Source organism: Pan troglodytes, chromosome 4, assembly GCF_028858775.2.
Source record: "Pan troglodytes isolate AG18354 chromosome 4, NHGRI_mPanTro3-v2.0_pri, whole genome shotgun sequence".
NCBI classification, from domain to species: Eukaryota; Metazoa; Chordata; class Mammalia; order Primates; family Hominidae; genus Pan; species Pan troglodytes.
In genome coordinates this window covers 143,862,011-143,881,563 of record NC_072402.2, presented here as the reverse complement: position 1 = coordinate 143,881,563, position 19,553 = coordinate 143,862,011, and the positions used below count along the sequence as shown (strand labels likewise).

Below are 19,553 nucleotides of genomic sequence, written 5' to 3'. Positions count from 1 at the left end.
TAGGGAAAATTAGGAAAGAAACTCAAGGCAGATTCTAACTGTTTTATATGTGGTTTTTCTCCCCTCTCATCCTTTTAGATCATGTTGGTGGATGGATTTAAAGGACAGAAGGTTCAAGATGTAAAGAAGACTATTCAGAAAAAGATGATTGACGCTGTATGTGATAGGCTATGCTCTGAAGGCTGTTTTAGAAGAGCTGTTAATAGACTTGACAGTGTTATTAGTAGTGAGTTCTACAGTAGAACCTGGAGCTATAATAAAAATATCATACAGTTTTGCGGCAGAAAATAGACCTATTTAGCAATTCATTTAACTTGAACATCCCATCTATAATGTTGATAAAGGTAGTGTTCTAAAGTCGATGTGTGCATAGCATGTGTAGAGAACTTTGATGATATTTCTGGCAGTGGCCATTTTAGATACTGGTAGTTACAATCCTTTCTTTCTGTGGTGTTTCTGTCATCCTCCTCTCATCCCTCCATTTTTGTTATAACTCTCTTCTATTTAGCTGAGTTAACCCTTTACATTTTTATTTTTGACAACTTTGTATACCCATAATACTATGAGAGACAATGGTCTGTTAGGCTTGTTGAAATAAAAAAGCAGCAATTTCCTCATCACTTTTCCATAATTTAAATTTCTCTTCCTTGGAGGGGGTAACATGTAATCGTTTTAGTATTGATCTCCAGCTCTTTTTTTTTTGAGACGGAGTTTCGCTCTTGTTACACAGACTGGAATGCAATGGCGCGATCTCAGCTCACTGCAACCTCCACCTCCTGGGTTCAAGTGATTCTCCTGCCTCAGCCTCCTGAGTAGCTGGAATTACAGGCATGAGCCACCATGCCTGGCTAATTTTGTATTTTTAGTAGAGATGGGGTTTCTCCATGTTGGTCAGGCTGGTCTCGAACTCCCGACCTCAGGTGATCCACTCGCCTTGGCCTCCCAAAGTGCTGGGATTACAGGAATGAGCCACCATGCCCGGCTGATCTCCATCTCTTACAGATCTCTGATCTAAATGCTTGTAATGTGATTTTTTTTTTCAGGGTTAGGTATCAGCCACTAACCTCCTACTCTTGGAAGGAGTAGGAGGAAGATCAAAGTTACACTCTTTCCCCTACTTTTTGTTTTCTCTAACGTCCCACATTTATTGGTATATACTACTCCATACCCTGTCTTCTCCGTACACTGTAGTTATAACAAATGTTAGATCAATAGTTATTATTTACATTTTTGAGACATGGCTTATCCATAATGTAGTAGACAATAATTTTTCATCCTCAGCTTTTGGTTTTCCCTGGGATTAATAGTTAGGTTTATTTTTTAAAAATTCTTAATTAAAATACACTCGTCAGTACTCCATTTCTCAACTCTTTTCCAACTGTCTATTTCTTTTCTTACTCAGTTCAAACACATCAGTGTGCTTTCAGTTCCATCTCAGAGAAAGCTCTTCCAGAGCTTTCTGGCTTTAGTCTGAACTGGTTGCTTACTGTCCTGATGCACAAATCTTGGATGTTCCTCCACTATTACTAAGAATACCCTTTGCTCCTCTTGAGCTGGATCTCCTGTTTCCTTAATCCCATGTCTATGTCCTTATATTCTTTCTCATTTTGGTGAAACTCTGCCTCTGATAGCTTTTCTGAGAAAGGGTACCTGGAAGGTAAATTGTTGTGACTTTTCATGTCTGAAATATGTCTTCTATCTTTATATTGGATTGCCTGAGTATAGATTCTGGATTGGAAGTAATTTTCCCTTAAAAACCTGAAGGTATTACCTCATCATCTTTTGGTTCATTGATGCTATTAAGAAGTTGAAAACTCTTCTGGTAGTGACTGATGTTTTTGTAACTAACTTGTTTCCCCTGATTTTGGAGGCTTATATAATCTTTTTTTCTCCCAGTATCCTGAAATTTCATGATTTGCCTTCGGTGTAGGTCAATTTTCATTCATTCTACTGGGTGCTTGGTAGGCTCCTTCAGTCTGGAAACTTGTGTACTTCAATTTGGGGAACATTTCTTGACTTTTTTCTTGATTATTTTATTTTTTTCTTATTCTCTATTTTCACTTTTTGAATTCCTATCATTCAGATATTGAACCTCTTAGATCCTGGCAGTCCTGTTGGTCCTCTTTGTGGGATAGTCCCTCATCATTTTCTTCCTTAGCTTTTCTTTACTATGTGCTTTTATTTACTATTTGTGTGTGTGTATGAATACAAATTTATAAGAACTTATTTTTAAAGAATCGTATGGAAAATTTCAAATGTATAAAAAAGTAGAGAGTAGAATGATAAATTCCTGTAATACCTATCACCCGGATTCAATAATTACTAATTTTGGGCCAGTTCAATAATTGATTCTTGTTTTCTGATTGGTGTTTTTTTTTTTTTTAAAGAGACAGGGGTCTTGCCATATTGCCCAGGCTGATCTGGCTTTGGGCTCAAGTGATTGTCCCACTTCAGCTTCTTGAGTGGCTAGGACTACAGGCATGTGCCTCCATGCCTGGCTGATTTGTTGTAGGATGCTGTTCTTGTTTCATAGATGGGACATCTTAATCTTATTTCTCTGAGGAAGACCGTTGATATGTAATATATTTGGGTGTAAAAAGAAATGTTTTTGCATATGGGTAGGACTTGTCTCTAGGCTTCACTGGGGGAGATCTAGAAAGGGCCATTTGGGCCTTGGTGACTCCCGGTTGTTAAGTTTTTTTAGTATTTGCTTTTGTGCTTGTTAGATTTCCCTACAGAAGATTCTGCCAATCTCTAGCTCAAAAGGTCTAAGTGGCCAGGCACAGTGAGTGGCTCATACCTGTAATCCCAGTACTTTGGGAGGCTGAGACCGGTGGATCACTTGAGGTCAAGTTTGAGACCAGCCTGGCCAACATAGTGAAATCCTGTCTCTACTGAAAACACAAAAATTAGCCGGGCATGGTAGTGTCTGCCTCTAATTCCAGCTATTCGGGAGGCTGAGGCATGAGAATCGCTTGAACCTGGGAGGCAGAGGTTGCGGTGAGTCGAGACGGCGCCACCACACTCCAGTCTGGGCGACAGAGCACTGTCTCATAACAAACAAAAAAGTCTAAGCAACTGAGCATTTTGGAAGTTGGATGGGAGAAGATAGCTAGGAATGTGTACCAACATCTAGTATGCTGACTTTCACTTAATTCCCCTATTTTTACTATGATAATTGTAACTTTGTCTCTAGTTCAGAGACTTTCTTTTACCTTTTCCAGAGAATTAGCCTTTTTTTTTTTTTGGTGCTGGCATAGGTAGGGGCAGTATATGGGGTTCTAACCTCTATTTTATTTTATTTTATCTTTTATTATCTTATGTTATTTTTTTACCACCTCCCAGATACCCACTTCTTTAAATGACTTTAGTTGGTGATCTTCTTTTCAGTCTCACCTTATCTCTCTCTCTCCTCTTTCTTTTTTTTTTTTTTCGGAGTTTTGCTCTTGTTGCCCAGGCTGCTGGAGTGCAATGGCACGATCTCAGCTCACCGCAACCTCTGCCTCCTGGCTCAAGCGATTCTCCTGCCTCAGCCTCCCAAGTAGCTGGGCATTACAGGTGTGCGCCACCATGCCCAGCTAATTTTGTATTTTTAGTAGAGACGGGGTTTCTCCATGTTGGACAGGCTGGTCTCGAACTCTTGGCCTCCCAAAGTGTTGGGTTTACAGGCGTGAGCCACCACACCCAGCCCTTATCTCTATTTCTAGAGCTATTTAATGCCACCAATTTCTGAGTCTCTTTCTATTTAATGCCACCAATTTCTGAGGTACTAGAGTGCAGAGTAGATTGCTTTTCAGCTTTTTCTATTAGGATTCAGATAGCTTTTTAATTGCTGCTAATATATTTGTCATTCATGTTGCTTTTTTGTTTGCAAAATTCAATTAATATTTTTTCTTCTCATTCATTTTGACTTTGTAGATTCCTGCCATTTGTAAAACCCTCTGTTGTCTTTTTATTGGAATTTTGAGAGGGAGTTAAATGTCTGTTTTTAATCTACCATCTTTAAACCAAAATTCCAGCTATTTAATTTCAGCATGAAGAATTGCATTAAAAACAGAGCAGTGAATCATTTTATGAATAATAATGCTGGATTTTATTTTTAAAAATTATCCTAGCCTAAAATGTTTAGGATCATCATAGCATTAAGAGAGATTTATATTTGGTAAGAAATCAAAAGCATCGTCAATTTTCATGCTTAAAGTATTTAGGATCATAATAGCATTAAGAAAGATTTATATTTGGTAAAAAATCAAAAACATGGTCAGTTTTCTAGTGGAAATTTTTCATGGCACCATAAATCTTTAGTAACAAGATTTTCTATGTTTAGTCTTTGTATATCTTTTTTTTTTTTAAGCAGTAGTTTATAAGAAGGATAAAAAGCTGCCATAGGGCTGTGCACAGTGGCTCATGGCTGTAATCCAAACACTTTGGGAGGCTGAGGTGGAATACTTGAGCCCAGGGGTTCGAGACCAGCCTGGGCAACATAGTGAGACCCTATTTCTATAAAAAAATTAAAAAATTAACTGGGTGGGTTGACATGTGCCTGTAGTCCCAGCTACTCAGGAGGCTGCAGTGTGAAGTAGAAGGGTCACATGAGCCAGGAGGTCGAGGTTGTAGTGAGCCATGATAGTGCCACTGCGCTCCAGCCTGGGTAACAGAGCAAGACCCTATCTGTCAAAATAAAAACAAAACAAAAAAAAATAAAACCCCAAAAAACTGTCATAGGAAGCCCAACGTTCAAACCATAGGATTCGAAACTGCTGACCATCTTTTGTGTTTTTTTTCCTTTTTGTTCACTTTTTAATTTTTCACTGAAACGAAATAATCAGTAGCTAGAGAAAGTGATCCACTTGATGAAGATTCATGCCTTTTGAAAAGCAGGTGTTACATAGAAGGAAAGGTAGAAGATGACTGACCCTGGGAAGGCGGGGAAGACATAATGAAAATGTGGGGTTTCAGTTATTGGTGGTATAGCATTTTTTTAAAGTAATTTTTATCCTTGAGGAATGAAGATTGATTTGACATAGTACCTAATGTATGTTTGTTTACCTTCCTTTAGGGAGATGCACTTATTTACATGGAACCAGAGAAACAAGTGATGTCCAGGTCGTCAGATGAATGTGTCGTGGCTCTGTGTGACCAGTGGTTAGTCTCTTATAGCAAGAAAATTCCCCTAGTCAATTTGCTCACCTTTGACTTAAAAAAAAAAACATATTAATTTGTCCACTCTCAGGTACTTGGATTATGGAGAAGAGAATTGGAAGAAACAGACATCTCAGTGCTTGAAGAACCTGGAAACGTAAGATGGGAGAAAGTGATGAAGGAGGAAAAAGGAGATGAAAAATGTGGAAACAGTAAAGTTGAAATGCAACAAAAAAATGAACCAGTAAAGATACACTTTGTCTTTTGCTCTTTTCTAGATTCTGTGAGGAGACCAGGAGGAATTTTGAAGCCACCTTAGGTTGGCTACAAGAACATGCTTGCTCAAGAACTTATGGTCTAGGTAATTTTTGTTTGGATAACTTTGCCAGTTACACAGAAAATATACATTTTTACCTTCCCCCCTGCCCCTCAATTCTAGTGTTTTCTGAATTGAAAGCAGTAAGTTTCCTTTGGATGGTCATGAAAACTAGGATATAGTCCACTATCATCTACTGTGTGGTAGAAATATGCCCTCTCTATATAGATTTTGTGGTGTGACTTTTTTATGGAGAGACTCCAAGCTTCAATCATTTGTCTTTTTTTTCTTTTTTAGAGACAGAGTCTTGCTCTGTCGCCTAGGCTGGAGTGCAGTGGTATGATCTCAGCTCACTGCAACCTCTGCCTCCCGGGTTCAAGCGATTCTCCTGCCTCAACCTCCTGAGTAGCTGGGATTGCAGGCACCCGCCACCATGCCTGGCTAATTTTTTTTGTACTTTTAGTAGAGACGGGGTTTCACCATGTTGGCCAGTTTGGTCTTGAACTCCCGACCTCAGGTGATCCACCTGCCTCGGCCTCCCAAAGTGCTGGGATTATAGGCGTGAGCCACTGTGCCTGGTCCATTTTGTCTTTTATCTACCATTTTATTTTTATTAATTATTCAAGAATAATTTAAGAGCTTCCTAAATAAGTAGCTTTGTAAATGCTATAGCCCCCTTCTTAAAAATGTGGATTCTATAGATGAAATGTCTCTCAGGTTCCTCATGCGTTACTTTTTATTTTTCAGGCACTCACTTGCCTTGGGATGAGCAGTGGCTGATTGAATCACTTTCTGACTCCACTATTTACATGGCATTTTACACTGTTGCACACCTATTGCAGGGGGGTAACTTGCATGGACAGGCAGAGTCTCCGCTGGGCATTAGGTTGGTAAACAGATAAGGGAAAGGAGCATAATTTGTCAGTAAGAGTTGTGATATTTGATTTACGTATTGAAATGTTTTAATAAGATTTATTTCACAGAATTTTGTCATGATATTTTTGCTTTTTTACTATTGAACTGGGAAAAATTAATAAATAGCCCCTTACTGTCATCATCTATTCTTCATTCTTATGGAAGCTGTTGTCCTTATTTGTTCCTGTAACTACATTAAGAAAGAGATTCCTAATCCATGGTTCGATTCAGGTATTGATTCTTCCAAAGAAATTACATATATATATATATAATAGTTTGTTTTATTTTTAATACAGACCGCAACAGATGACCAAGGAAGTTTGGGATTATGTTTTCTTCAAGGAGGCTCCATTTCCTAAGACTCAGATTGCAAAGGAAAAATTAGATCAGTTAAAGCAGGAGTTTGAATTCTGGTATCCTGTTGATCTTCGCGTCTCTGGCAAGGATCTTGTTCCAAATCATCTTTCATATTACCTTTATAATCATGTGGCTATGTGGCCGGAACAAAGGTGAATGATAAAATAGGTGTGGACTAGAGTTATTGATTGTCAATAGGGGTGTCTTGTGGCTTCAAATATCTAATAAATTATTGTGGAGGGGATGGTATAGATTTGCCAGTTACATTCTTTTTCTTATCTTAAATATGTGCTAAAGCAGAAAGGCCACCTCCTATCTCTTACATCCAGAAATCCACATACCTACCCCAGGCACCAAAGCATGTCATATCTCAGGTGCATTGCTGGTCTGCTAGTAATTCATTTGACCTGTTAAATGCAGGAATAATTCTAGACCATTAGAATTGGAAAGAACTTTCTCTTTAGAGCAGAGAGCCCCAAGGTTCCAGCATTAGTTGTAGTAACATTCTGACTAGAGTTTGTTTCTTCAGAGTAATCCTTCTGTCCTTTTCCCTCTTTACCCAGACATGTCTACTTTTCCCTCTAGTTCCTCAAGTAGCTGAGGAAACAAACCTCTCAGTCTGTTAAAATTTTATTTCATAAAACCAAAACAATTTCTTATGCCTTCTTGTATTTAGAATAAAATTACATTTTTTCCTTCAACAATAAAACAAAGATTTTGAAGTAGAGGAATAAAATAATTTTTTTTTTTTGAGACGGAGTCCAGGCTGGAGTGCAGTGGCACGAACTCAGCTTGCTGCATCCTCTGCCTCTGAGGTTCAAGCAATTCTCCTGTCTCAGCCTCCCGAATATTTTTTATTTTTTTTGAGACAGAGGTTTGCTCTTGTTGCCCAGGCTGGAGTGCAATGGTGTGATCTCAGCTCACTGCAACCTCCGCCTCCTAGGTTCAAGCGATTCTTCTGCCTCAGCCTCCCGAGTAGCTGGGGTTATAGGTGTGCACCACTACGCCTAGCTAATTTAGTATTTTTAGCAGAGACGGGGTTTAACCGTGTTAGCCAGGCTGGTCTCGAACTCCTGACCTCAGGTGATCCACCCACCTTGGCCTCCCAAAGTGCTGAGATTACAGGCATGAGCCACCATGCCCAGCCCAGAGGAATAAAATAAATTTAATGTGGTTCTTACACTACTTGTCATCCACTATTGTTACTTACCTAATTTATTTATTTATTTTTCGACAGAGTCTCACTCTGTCATTCAGGCTGGAGTGCAATGGCATGATCTTGGCTCACTGCAGCCTCAACTTCGCAGACTCAAGTGATCCTCAACACTTCCGAGTAGCTGGGACTAGCCACATGTCACCTTGCCTGGCTAATTTTGTTTATTTTTTGTAGAGACGAGGTCTCACTTTGTTGCCCAGGCTGGTCTCAAACTCCTGGACTCAAGCGATCCTCCTGTCTCGGCCTCCCAAAGTACTCAGATTACAGGTATGATCCACCGTGCCTGGCCCTAGTATTTTTCTCTATTGTTTACAATGCATTTGTAGGCAAATTGGTATCTCAGAAGTATTCTTTACCAATAAGTTGAATCTTCATTCCTTTGCACCAGTTTTTTTCACATTTGTTAGGTTTTTAAAAATTACAAATAAGTATTGACATCAAGAGCTTATACCAGGTACTTTTTAAATCACTTTTAATAACTCTTTTTACTATAGCTTTTCGAGGAAGGTCTTTAATATCCATGTCTGTAGGCAGGGCAGTGTACTGAGGAATAAAGAGGAAGAAATCATAACCCAAAGCTACCCAGCTAATGAAGATAGTACAAGTATGCAAACCCAGAGAGACTGGCTCCACAACTCTTGCTCTCAACTCCCCATATGATCTCATTGCTAGAATGAATGAATGACATGTACATAGTTTGAAAATTTAAAGAGTACATAAAGGCAAAAAGTTAAAAGTGAACTTTCATCCTTGCCTGCACACTACTCTATTTCCCAAAATTCATCATGATGCTATTGGTTTCTTGTGATTTTATATACCAGCATCTGATATCTCTATTTGTTAATGTATATAAAGATACCACATTGTTTACACTGTTCTGTCTTATGTTTTCACATGTATATGTGTGTGTATATCTATGTGTATATATGTGTGTATATATGTGTATATATATGTGTGTGGGTATATATGTGTGTGTATATTTATATATGTGTGTGTGTGTATATATATATACATTTTTTTGAGAGGGAGTCTTGCTTTGTCGCCTAGGCTGGAGTGCAGTGGCGCGATCTTGGCTTACCGCAACCTCCGCCTCCCAGGTTCAAGCAACTGTCCTCCTCAGCCTCCCCAGCAGCTGGGATCACAGGCGCCAGCCACCACACCCGGCTAATATTTGTATTTTTAGTAGAGATGGGGCTTCACCATCCTGGCCAGGCTGGTCTTGAACTCCTGGCCTCATGATCCACCCGCCTCGGCCTTCCAAAGCGCTGGGATTACGGGTGTGAGCCACTTCGCCCAGCCTTCACATATATTTTTAAGATCTTTTTATATCCATATGTGTAGCCCCACCTAAGTAGTTACATCATTATATACCTGTATCCTAGTTTATGTAGCCAGTCCTTTGATTTGTTTTCACTTCCCATTACAAAAAGGACTATAGTATATATCCTTGCACTTTTATCTTAGCAAGCTTTTATGAGTCTATTAGCTTTTACCTCAAAATTTTAAGCCAGAACTATCATCTTTGTTTCTTATTTTCTGTCTTTTTATCTGTGAAGTGACAAATGGCCTACAGCTGTGAGAGCAAATGGACATCTCCTCCTGAACTCTGAGAAGGTAAGGCTTATTGCATCTTAAAAGTTTAAAATTCTGTGGAAGGCTTTTCAGATTTAGGTTGTTGCACTTTTTTTTTAATGTATGTAAGAAATAATGTGTCCAGGTGTGGTGCCTCATGCCTGTAATTCCAGAGCTTTGGGAGGCCAAGGTGGGAGGATCACTTGAGGCCAGGAATTCAAGACCAGCCTGGACGATATAGTGAGACCCCATCTCTACCAAAAAATCAGTAAATAAATAAGAAATAATATGAATTAATCAGAGTTAAAAACCTTCTAATTAGCGTATTTAGGACTAGGCATAAATTAATTTTTTTTTTTTTTTTTTTTTGAGACGGAGTCTCACTGTCTCCCAGGCGGGAGTGCAGTGACGCCATATCGGCTCACTGCAAGCTCCGCCCCCTGGGTTCACGCCATTCTCCTGCCTCAGCCTCTCGAGTATTTGGGACTACAGGCATCCGCCATCACGCCTGGCTAATTTTTTTTTGTATTTTTAGTAGAGACGGGATTTCACCGTGTTCGCCAGGATGGTCTCAGTCTCCTGATCTCATGATCCGCCCTCCTCAGCCTCCCAAAGTGCTGGGATTACAGGCGTGAGCCACCGCACCCGGCCTATAAATTAATTTTTATCTTTAAAATTGAGCAAGGGGAGTAGATAGTATTAATTGAAGAGAGAGATAGGGAAGAGTTACCTATTTGTAACATTTGTATTTAGAGTGGCCAAAGGTGACACAAATTGCAACTGAAGTAAAGAGAGAAAAAGAGAGACAGAGACAGGGACAGGAATCATAAAGAGCTTAGCATTGTGACCCAGAAGAGTTTTCTTTTCCTTTTTTTTTCTTTTCTTTTCTTTTTTTTTTTTTTGTGTGTGTGACGGAATCTCACTCTTTCGCCCAGGCTGGAGTGCAGTGGCACGATCTTGGCTCACTGCAAACTCCACCTCCCAGATTCAAGCGATTCTCTTGCCTCAGCCTCCTGAGTAGCTGGGATTACAGGCGCATGCCACCATGCCCAGCTAATTTTTGTTTTTTTCCATAGAGATGGGGTTTCGCCATGTTGGCCAGGCTGGTCTCGAACTCCTGACCTCAAGTGATCGCCTGCCTCGGCTTCCCAAAGTGCTGCGATTACAGGCATGAGCCACTGCACTCGGCCTTTTTTTGTTTTTGTTTTTTGTTTTTTTTTTTTCACAAATCCACTTTTATTGACTTTTCATTAGTTTAAATCCTTGAGGGGTACAGCATCACTCCGATTCTGTGTCCAATAACCTTAGCAGGAAGATTGTTCAGGAATTTGGCATGAACCATGCTACTGTTCCCGTGGGCCTGAGTTACCTTTCCCCAGATTACTCTGGTTTTGTTTGGTTTGCCTCCAGGGGTCACCGTCTGGTTCTTTGCTTTGTATACATAGCACATCTCTTGCCCAAATAGAATTCTGTTTCATCTTAAGCATAAACACCTTCAAATTTTTTTTCTTTTTTTTTTTTTTCTTTTTTTTTGAGACAGAGTCTCGTACTGTTGCCCAGGGTGGTATGCAGTGATGCGATCTTGGGCTTGCTGAAACTTCCACCTCTTGGGTTCAAGCGATTCTCCTGCCTCAGCCTCCTGAGTAGCTAGGATTACAGGTGCCTGTCACCACACTCGGCTACTTTTTTGTATTTTTAGTAGAGACGGGGTTTCAGTATGTTGGCCAGGCTGGTCTGGAACTCCTGACCTCAAGTGATCCACCCGCCTTGGCTTCCCAAAGTGCTGGGATTACAGGCATGGGCCACTGCACCCAGCCATTTATTTATTTATTTATTTTTTCCTTTTTAACAAATCCACTTTTATTTATTGACTTTTCATTAGTTTAAATCCTTGAGGGGTATAGCATCACTCAGATTCTGTGTCTAATACCTTTAGCAGGAAGATTGTTTAGGAATTTGGCATGAACCATGCTACTGTTCCCATGGGGCCCGAGTTACCTTTCCCCAGATTACTCTGGTTTTGTTTGGTTTGCTGCCAGGAGTCATAGTCGTTCTTTGCTTTGTATACATAAGCACATCTCTTGCCCAAATAGAATTCTGTTTCATCTTGAGCATAAACAGCTTCACTTTTTTTTTTTTTTTGAGATAGAGTCTCACCCTGTTGCCTGGGCTGGTATGCAATGACGCAATCTCAGCTCGCTGCAACCTCCGCCTTCCGGATTCAAGCAATTCTGCCTCAGCTTCCTGAGTAGCTAGGACTACAGGTGCCTGCCATGATGCTCGGCTCATTTTTTTGTATTTTTAGTAGAGACGGGGTTTCACTATGTTGGCCAGGATGGTCTCGAACTCCTGACCTCGTGATCCGCCCACCTCAGCCTCCCAGAGTGCTGGGATTAGAGATGTGAGCCACCATGCCCAGCTAACACCTTCAATCTTAAGAAGAGCTGTGTGTTCTGGAGACATTGCTCATAGCCAGCAAAAATGGCCTTGGACCACAGCCTTCCAGCCATATTTCCTTTTAGAAGTCCTGCTCCCAGCAGGCCTCCATAGGATCCAAGATGATGGGAAGAGCTATTTTTCTTAGTAAGTTGAGAAAATGGCTCAGTGCTTTTTGTTTTATACTGTGACTGGCCACTAAATTAGTAGAATGATAGAATTTTGGAGTCTGTAAGATTTTTAGATGTCACGTAATGCTCCTTCCCAAGCAGTATAGTAGTCCTCTCTATGCTTCTGCTGTTACTATCACTACTGTTACTATTAATAATATGGGTGATTTTTTTTAAAACAGACTGCATAGTACTTTATCTTATTAATCAATATCCTCAGTAGGAGATTATGCAAACTTGACAGACCCCTCACTTGCCCCTATGATACTTCTGTGCAAATTACAGAAGGGCACCCCTACTTGACTTAAAAAAAAAAAAGGGTACAAAATTATTTATTTCTCATTAATAAAAATGGTAACAAATTAGATTTGTTACAACCAGTGAATTTTGCTGTAACCAACAGAATAGCAATGACAGTATTAGTTGTCATAAGTGTCTATATGTCATAATGAAAATAGTTGTAGGAGACTGGGCGTGGTGACTCACGCCTATAATCCCAGCACTTTGGGAGGCCAAGGCGGGTGGATCACCTGAGGTCAGGAGTTCAAGACCAGCCTGGCCAATGTGGTGAAACTCCATCTCTACTAAAAGTACAAAAAATTAGCCGGGCCTGGTCGTGGGCGCCTGTAATCCCAGCTGCAGGCTGAGGCAGGAGAATCGCTTGAACCCGAGAGGCAGAGGTTACAGTGAGCTGAGAACATGCCATTGCACTCAGGCCTTGCGTGACAAGAGTGAAACTGCATCTCAAAAAAAGGAAAAAAAGAGAAAATAGTTGTAGCTTTAAACAAACGGCAGCTGATGTAAATTGCATTATGTAACATCAGACTTAGCCTGTGCCCTAATATTGAAAGATAATAAAAAATGTTCCTTTAAGATAATCTGTGGCCGGGTGCGGTGGCTCACACCTGTAATTGCAGCACTTTGGGATGCCAGGGCTGGCAGATCACGAGGTCAGGAGTTAGAGACCAGCCTGACCAACATGGTGAAACCCCGTCTCTACTAACAGCACAAAAATTAGCTGGGCATGATGGCGCGCGCCTGTAATCCCAGCTACTCAGGAGGTTGAGGTAAGAGAACCCCTTGAACCGAGGGAGGCGGAGGTTGCACTGAGCCAAGATTGCGCCACTGCACTCCAGCCTGGGTAACAGAGCAAGACTCCATCTCAAAAAAAAAAAAAAAAAAAAAAGGTAATCTGTATATTAGACTGAAAAATTGCTGTTTAGAAGCACAGGCGATTTTAATAGATTTTGTTAGCTCAATAAGGAACCTTTGATTATTGAATTCATTTCTTCTTTGTAAGTCAAAGGAACAATACATTTATTATTCTTGTTAGAACATGACATTTTCTTTGACTGTCTGAAAGTTGTTGTACTATCCTGATTTTATTAGAACAAGATATGTATTGCCATGTAGTATAATAGAAAACTGATATAATCATCATTTCCTTTTGATATCAGCATAGTTAAACTAATGACATACAATTTTAAAGTGATAAAGATTGCTAGGCTGTGAGTGGTGCCTCTTCCGATGCATTGCCCTAAGGCAGAGCACAACTTGAACAACCGATTTTTGTGACCCTAATGATAGGAGGGTTCCTAAAATCATAACTCCAACCTCATGAGCTGGTCCATTCCATTTCTGAATGATTCTAATTGCCGTAAAGCTCTTTCTTAGGTAACCAGGTGGTGTTCTAGAGTTATAGTGGAATCATTACACATGTCTAACCCAGACAGTATAGGCTACATCACAGTGGACTGAGTGTGAGTCTGGAGGTCCTCTCCTAGCTGTGTCACTGATAGCTGAGTAACCCAAACAAGGCACTTTATCGGATGAAATTCAGTTTTCACCTCTCTAAAATTAGTATAGTATCTTTTCCTTTCCATATTTTGAATTCTTTTTTGTTTTTATCTGGTCATGGCCAACCTAGTTAATTTTATTTGGCTCATTTGGTTTATTTATATTACTGTTATTAATGATTGATCACTGACTCTCTATTTCAGATGTCAAAATCCACAGGCAACTTCCTCACTTTGACCCAAGCTATTGACAAATTTTCAGCAGATGGTGAGTAAACATTTTTCTTATTGCTGTTCTGTAGGGTCCAGTTCTCAGATTATAGAAGACACATTAAAATTGGTGTTTTAATTTTACTTTCTGTTTTGCTTTTAACAAAATTTTAAAATCTTAATGTTTCCTTTGTGGATGAGCAACATAATATTTAATATATAAGAATTGCTGACATGATGTGTTCAGGAACAAATCAAGCTGAAGTTAGTTTGAGTCTTCCTTTAATGAACTCAGTATCATTGCTAAGATTCAAGACTTGTTTTGTAGAGATGTTGAGTATGGGCCAAGCGCGGTGGCTCACGCCTGTAATCCCAGCACTTTGGGAGGCCAAGGCGGGTGGATCACCTGAGATCAGGAGTTCAAGACCAGCCTGGCCAACATGGTGAAATCCTGTCTCAACTAAAAATACAAAAAAAAAAAAAAAAAAATTAGCTGGGTGTGGTGGCGGGTGCCTGTAATCCAGGCTACTTTGGGAGGCTGAGGCAGGAGAATCGCTTGAACCTGGGAGGCGGAGGTTGCAGTGGGCTGAGATTGCACCATTGCACTCCAGCTTAGGCAATAAGAGTGAAACTCTGTCTCAAAAAAAATGTTGAGTATGTAGGAAGCTTTTCCAAGATATTTCCTCTGTATTTGGTATTCTATTCTTATTAACTGAGAAAGAGTCTTGCTCTGTCATCCAGGCTGGAGTACAGTGGCATGATCTTGGCTCACTGCAACCTCTATCTCCAGGGTTCAAGCGATTCTCGTGCCTCAGCCTCTCAAATAGCTGGGATTACAGGCATGTGCCTGCACGCTTGGCTAATTTTTGTATTTCTAGTAGAGATGGGGTTTTGCCATGTTGGCCAGGCTGGTCTTGAACTCTTGGCCTCAAGTGATCCACCCTCCTTGGCCTTCCAAAGTGCTGGGATTATAGGCATGAGCCACCATGCCTGGCCTGTATTTGGTATTCCTAAATGTGTCTTGAACCTGGGAACATTGATTTTTTCAGAAAATTGTTTTTTTGTCTGGCCTCAGTCCTATTACATTTTATTATTATCGTGTCAAGAGAAGAAATGCACTATCCTGAAAGAACCATTCATTTCTTATATAATTAGTCATTGGTCATCATGATACTTCTTTTTATTGGTCATGGCTAACTCAGTTTGTGTTCTCAGTATTTTGACTGGACACCAAAGCCAAAGACGGAACTGTATCCAAATAATATAGTTAGTCTGTTTCTTACAAGATATATAAGCAATTATGAAACCACTTTATTTATATGTTAGGATTGAATAAATAAGTAAACAGGTAGATAATGAGAACCTCTGCCTCACAGAGCTCACTATCAGAAAAAGAAGCTATAAATAAGTAAAGAGAAAATGCTAGAATGAGCCCTATGGGGTCAGATTGGATTTGGTGATAAAAGTATGAGCTCATGATTTTTATTTTGTGTATAGATATGTAGATATAAAACTAAACAGCTGGGTGTGGTGGCTCACACCTGTAATCCCAGCACTTTGGGAGGCTGAGGCGGGCAGATTACCTGAGATCGGGAGTTTCAGACCAGCCTGACCAACATGGAGAAACCCTGTCTCTATTAAAAGTACAAAATTAGCCGGGCGTGGTGGCGCGTGCCTGTAATCCCAGCTACTCAGGAGGCTGAGGCAGGAGAATTGCTTGAATCCAAGAGGCGGAGGTTGCACTGAGCCGAGATCGCGCCATTGCATTCTATCCTGGGCAACAAGAGCGAAACTCCATCTCAAACAAACAAACAAAAAACACAGATATGTGTATGTATGGGTTAGTATACAAATATGAACTGTTAAGTGGAAAAGGCAAAGTGCAGAACCTGAATGCTTTGATTGGACACCAAAGCTAAAGACGGAAATAACTACATAATGAGTTCCCTCTTTTTTTTTTTTTTTTTTGCAACCATATAGTGTTCCATTGTAGGGATATCCTACAGTTTAATTGATGGACATTTAGGTTCTTTTTTTCAATATTTTAGAATGGAAGATTTTGGTAGTACTGAGAGATGAGAATTGAAAAAGTAAAGTTTTATTAGTGGTAAACTTGTAAGAACCTAGTTTCAAAACTGAGAAAAATTCATATGCATTTGTACACATAAGGCACCAGTGTGTATTCTCATGCATTAAAATGTATTTTGCTACCTCTAAATGAGGCTGAAATGTCGATAAGAAAACCACAATGAAATGTGTATCTTTATCTCCAGTTTATCATTTTCTATCTCTGCCTCATTAAAGATCACTTTATCTCATTAACTCAGCATGCCTGAGAAGAAACACATATTGGTGCTTAGTGGATGCAAATCAATATGGATGGTTTGAATATTTTAACATCACGGTTAGGGATGCTACTTTTTGGTGATTTTAATTTTTGTTGTTGATCCAGGACAGTCCTTTAAAGCATTTGTTAATTTATATATGGGCTTTGCAAGGTATCCAACTGGACACATAGGACACAATTGATACTCAGTAACCATATTTTTAATGCATTGAATTTTTTTTTCTTCTTCCAGGAATGCGTTTGGCTCTGGCTGATGCTGGTGACACTGTAGAAGATGCCAACTTTGTGGAAGCCATGGCAGATGCAGGTATTCTCCGTCTGTACACCTGGGTAGAGTGGGTGAAAGAAATGGTTGCCAACTGGGACAGCCTAAGAAGTGGTCCTGCCAACACTTTCAATGATAGAGTTTTTGCCAGGTAATCTGTAGATCCCAATCATTTTGTGTTTTAGAGTTACTTAGTCCTGGTGCATTTTTAAGTTTTCTTTTTCTTTTCTTTTTTTTTTTTTTAAATAAAATAAACTAATGATAATAATAGCTAGTATTCATTGAAGGCTTACTTGTGCCAGGTACTATGCTAAGTATTTTGTGTCCATTATCTGACTTTAACCTCAAAGCAACCTTATATAATACAGATATTATTAGCTCTATTTTATAAATAAAGAAACTGAAGCTTAGAACAATTAAGTATTTCCTTAAATGCCTTAAAGCTAGTAGTTGCAAACTTGGAATATGAACTTGCTTCTGTCTGTCTTGAAAGTCTGTTCTCATAACCATTTTACCATGTTGTCTTGTTTTCGAGTAGGGCAAAATGGTTAAAGGAAAAGTAGATTAAAAGAAAAGGATAAATATCTTTGGAGTCATCCTATGCACTGGTATTATAAAGATAAATGAGACCTGATCCTTATTGTCTAGCAAGAGAGACAAACACCCAGTTTCTAAGCACAATAATAGAGATAAGGAGAATTCAGAGGTGTCATGTGACTTCTGGGTTTCTTTTTTTTTTTTTTTCCTGAGACAGAGTCTCGCACTGTCACTCAGGCTGGAGTGCAATGGCACAATCTCAGCTCACTGCAGCCTCCGCCAGGTTCAAGCTATTCTTCTGCCCCAGCCTCCCTACTAGCTGGGATTACAGGTGCCTGCCACCACGTCTGGCTAATTTTTTGTATTTTTAGTAGAGACGGGGTTTCACTATGTTGGCCAGGCTGGTCTCGATCTCATGACCTTGTGATCCACTTGCCTCAGTCTCCCAAAGTGCTGGGATTACAGGCGTGAGCCACCACGCCAGGCCAAATTCTGGGTTTCTTGAGAAATAAACAATGTTTTCAGGGAGAGGAGAAAGTGTGGATAAGCCATGGAAAGGGTCTGATATTTATTTGAAGTACATTATCTTGTGGGCAGAGGTAGGAGATGAAACAGGTTGGGGCCAGATTAGGCCAAATGAAGAAGGACCTGGATTGGTATGAGAAAATTTTTTTCTGATATCCAGTATTAGTTATTGTAAATGCAATAATTAAAACCTGGCTATGGCCAGGCACTGTGGCTCACGCCTATAAACCAGGCACTTTGAAAGGCTGAGGTGGGAGGATTGCTTGAGCCCAGGAGTTTGAGACCAGCCAGGGCAACAAAGTGAGATCCTGTCTCTACAAAAAAAAAAAAAAAAAAAAATTAGCTGGGTGTGGTGGCTTGCGCCTGTAGTCCTAGTACTTGGGAGGCTGAGGTGAGAAGATTCTTTGAGCCTAGGAGTTCGAGGCTACAGTGAGTTGTGATCATACCACTGCATTCTAGCCTAGGTGGCAGAGAGAGACCCTGTCTCAAAAACAAAAAAAAAAACAAAACTTGGCTACAACCTTAGTTAAGCTATTTTCATATTGCATTTTGGGCTTTATAAGAATAAAGTGTCCATCAGGAAATTTCTGAAGAAGCATCATTTATTGTCATAAACAGGAGCCCTAAGCAGTGTCAGATGACAGTACTTAAGGGTGGATAGACAATAGAGAGATTGCAGTACTTTGTTTTAAGGAACGCAAAGATGGTGTTGTGTTGAGCAGTTTTAAATGTTCTGGGCATTGTTCTCATTTTACTACTTAAATGAGCAGTATTTCAAATTTGTATATTAAAAAGCAGTATTTTAAATTTGTGTATGCAGCAGTTTTTTATAGCTATGTATAAGGGCCTTTAAACTCAATAACCTTTTTTTCCCCGTATTCAATAGTGAATTGAATGCAGGAATTATAAAAACAGATCAAAACTATGAAAAGATGATGTTTAAAGAAGCTTTGAAAACAGGGTTTTTTGAGTTTCAGGTAGGCTGTTGATTCTTTTGGTAGCTATAAAACATGTCAATGTGAACATTATGTATTTTCCCCCTTTTTTCTTCCTGCTATAGCACAATTACTCGCCTAAAGTGTAGACTGAAAATCCTGCCAGAAAAATTTTAAATTCTTCAATAAATTGTGATTTTAAGTTATTATCTTTGGTATTTTTTCTATTGTGTCCATTTGATTTAATAATTCTGCTCCTAGTTAAGCTATGAGCATTAATATAAAGGAGATTAAATCTAAAATTCAGCTATACTTTCCAGGAAAACATTTCAAAATTGATAAAAACGAAGGCAAAATTGTAATTAATTGCCATTAATTTGAGAGCAAGCGTTTTCTGAGGTTTTCCACAAGGTGTCAGTATTTCCTCAAGTTTGGCATTTAAAGTGCTTAAAGTAAAAATGTAGCTTTACGCAATGAGCTGTGTAAAATATCACATTGAGATTTATATAACTTGGTTTTCAGAGTTGTGGTTAAATAAGGATAAATGGCTGGGCATAGCAATGTGTTGTATTTATAGTCTTTTTTTATATTTAATATCCTATATGCTGCTAAGAGCAGTCACCCTTAATATACAGTTAAAGTTGTTCAACTTTTATGTCTCAGTTACAAACTGTCTGTAAAAAAATTCTTTTTTTGAGAATTATTAGTATAAAACAGCCATGTACTTTGGACAAAGATAAATACTTGCAGATTCTTAAAGTAAAACCTTTACAGTAATTTGGTATGGATTTTTAAAAGACTAGAAACTTAAAAA

General features: G+C 39.3%; 1 protein-coding gene across 2 annotated transcripts in view; it reads left to right on the top strand.

The window, feature by feature from the left end:
- Positions 1 to 19,553, top strand: part of LARS1 (leucyl-tRNA synthetase 1) — a 68,706-nt gene that overhangs the window by 32,857 nt on the left and 16,296 nt on the right. For both annotated transcript variants that reach the window (XM_001157096.7, XM_016953996.4), the window contains exons 15-24: positions 79 to 156; positions 5,060 to 5,145; positions 5,234 to 5,299; positions 5,421 to 5,503; positions 6,206 to 6,344; positions 6,670 to 6,882; positions 9,503 to 9,560; positions 14,125 to 14,188; positions 16,710 to 16,893; positions 18,691 to 18,781. In XM_001157096.7, the coding sequence (XP_001157096.2) occupies positions 79 to 156; positions 5,060 to 5,145; positions 5,234 to 5,299; positions 5,421 to 5,503; positions 6,206 to 6,344; positions 6,670 to 6,882; positions 9,503 to 9,560; positions 14,125 to 14,188; positions 16,710 to 16,893; positions 18,691 to 18,781 (1,062 nt within the window). The remainder of the gene's footprint in view (positions 1 to 78; positions 157 to 5,059; positions 5,146 to 5,233; positions 5,300 to 5,420; positions 5,504 to 6,205; positions 6,345 to 6,669; positions 6,883 to 9,502; positions 9,561 to 14,124; positions 14,189 to 16,709; positions 16,894 to 18,690; positions 18,782 to 19,553) is intronic.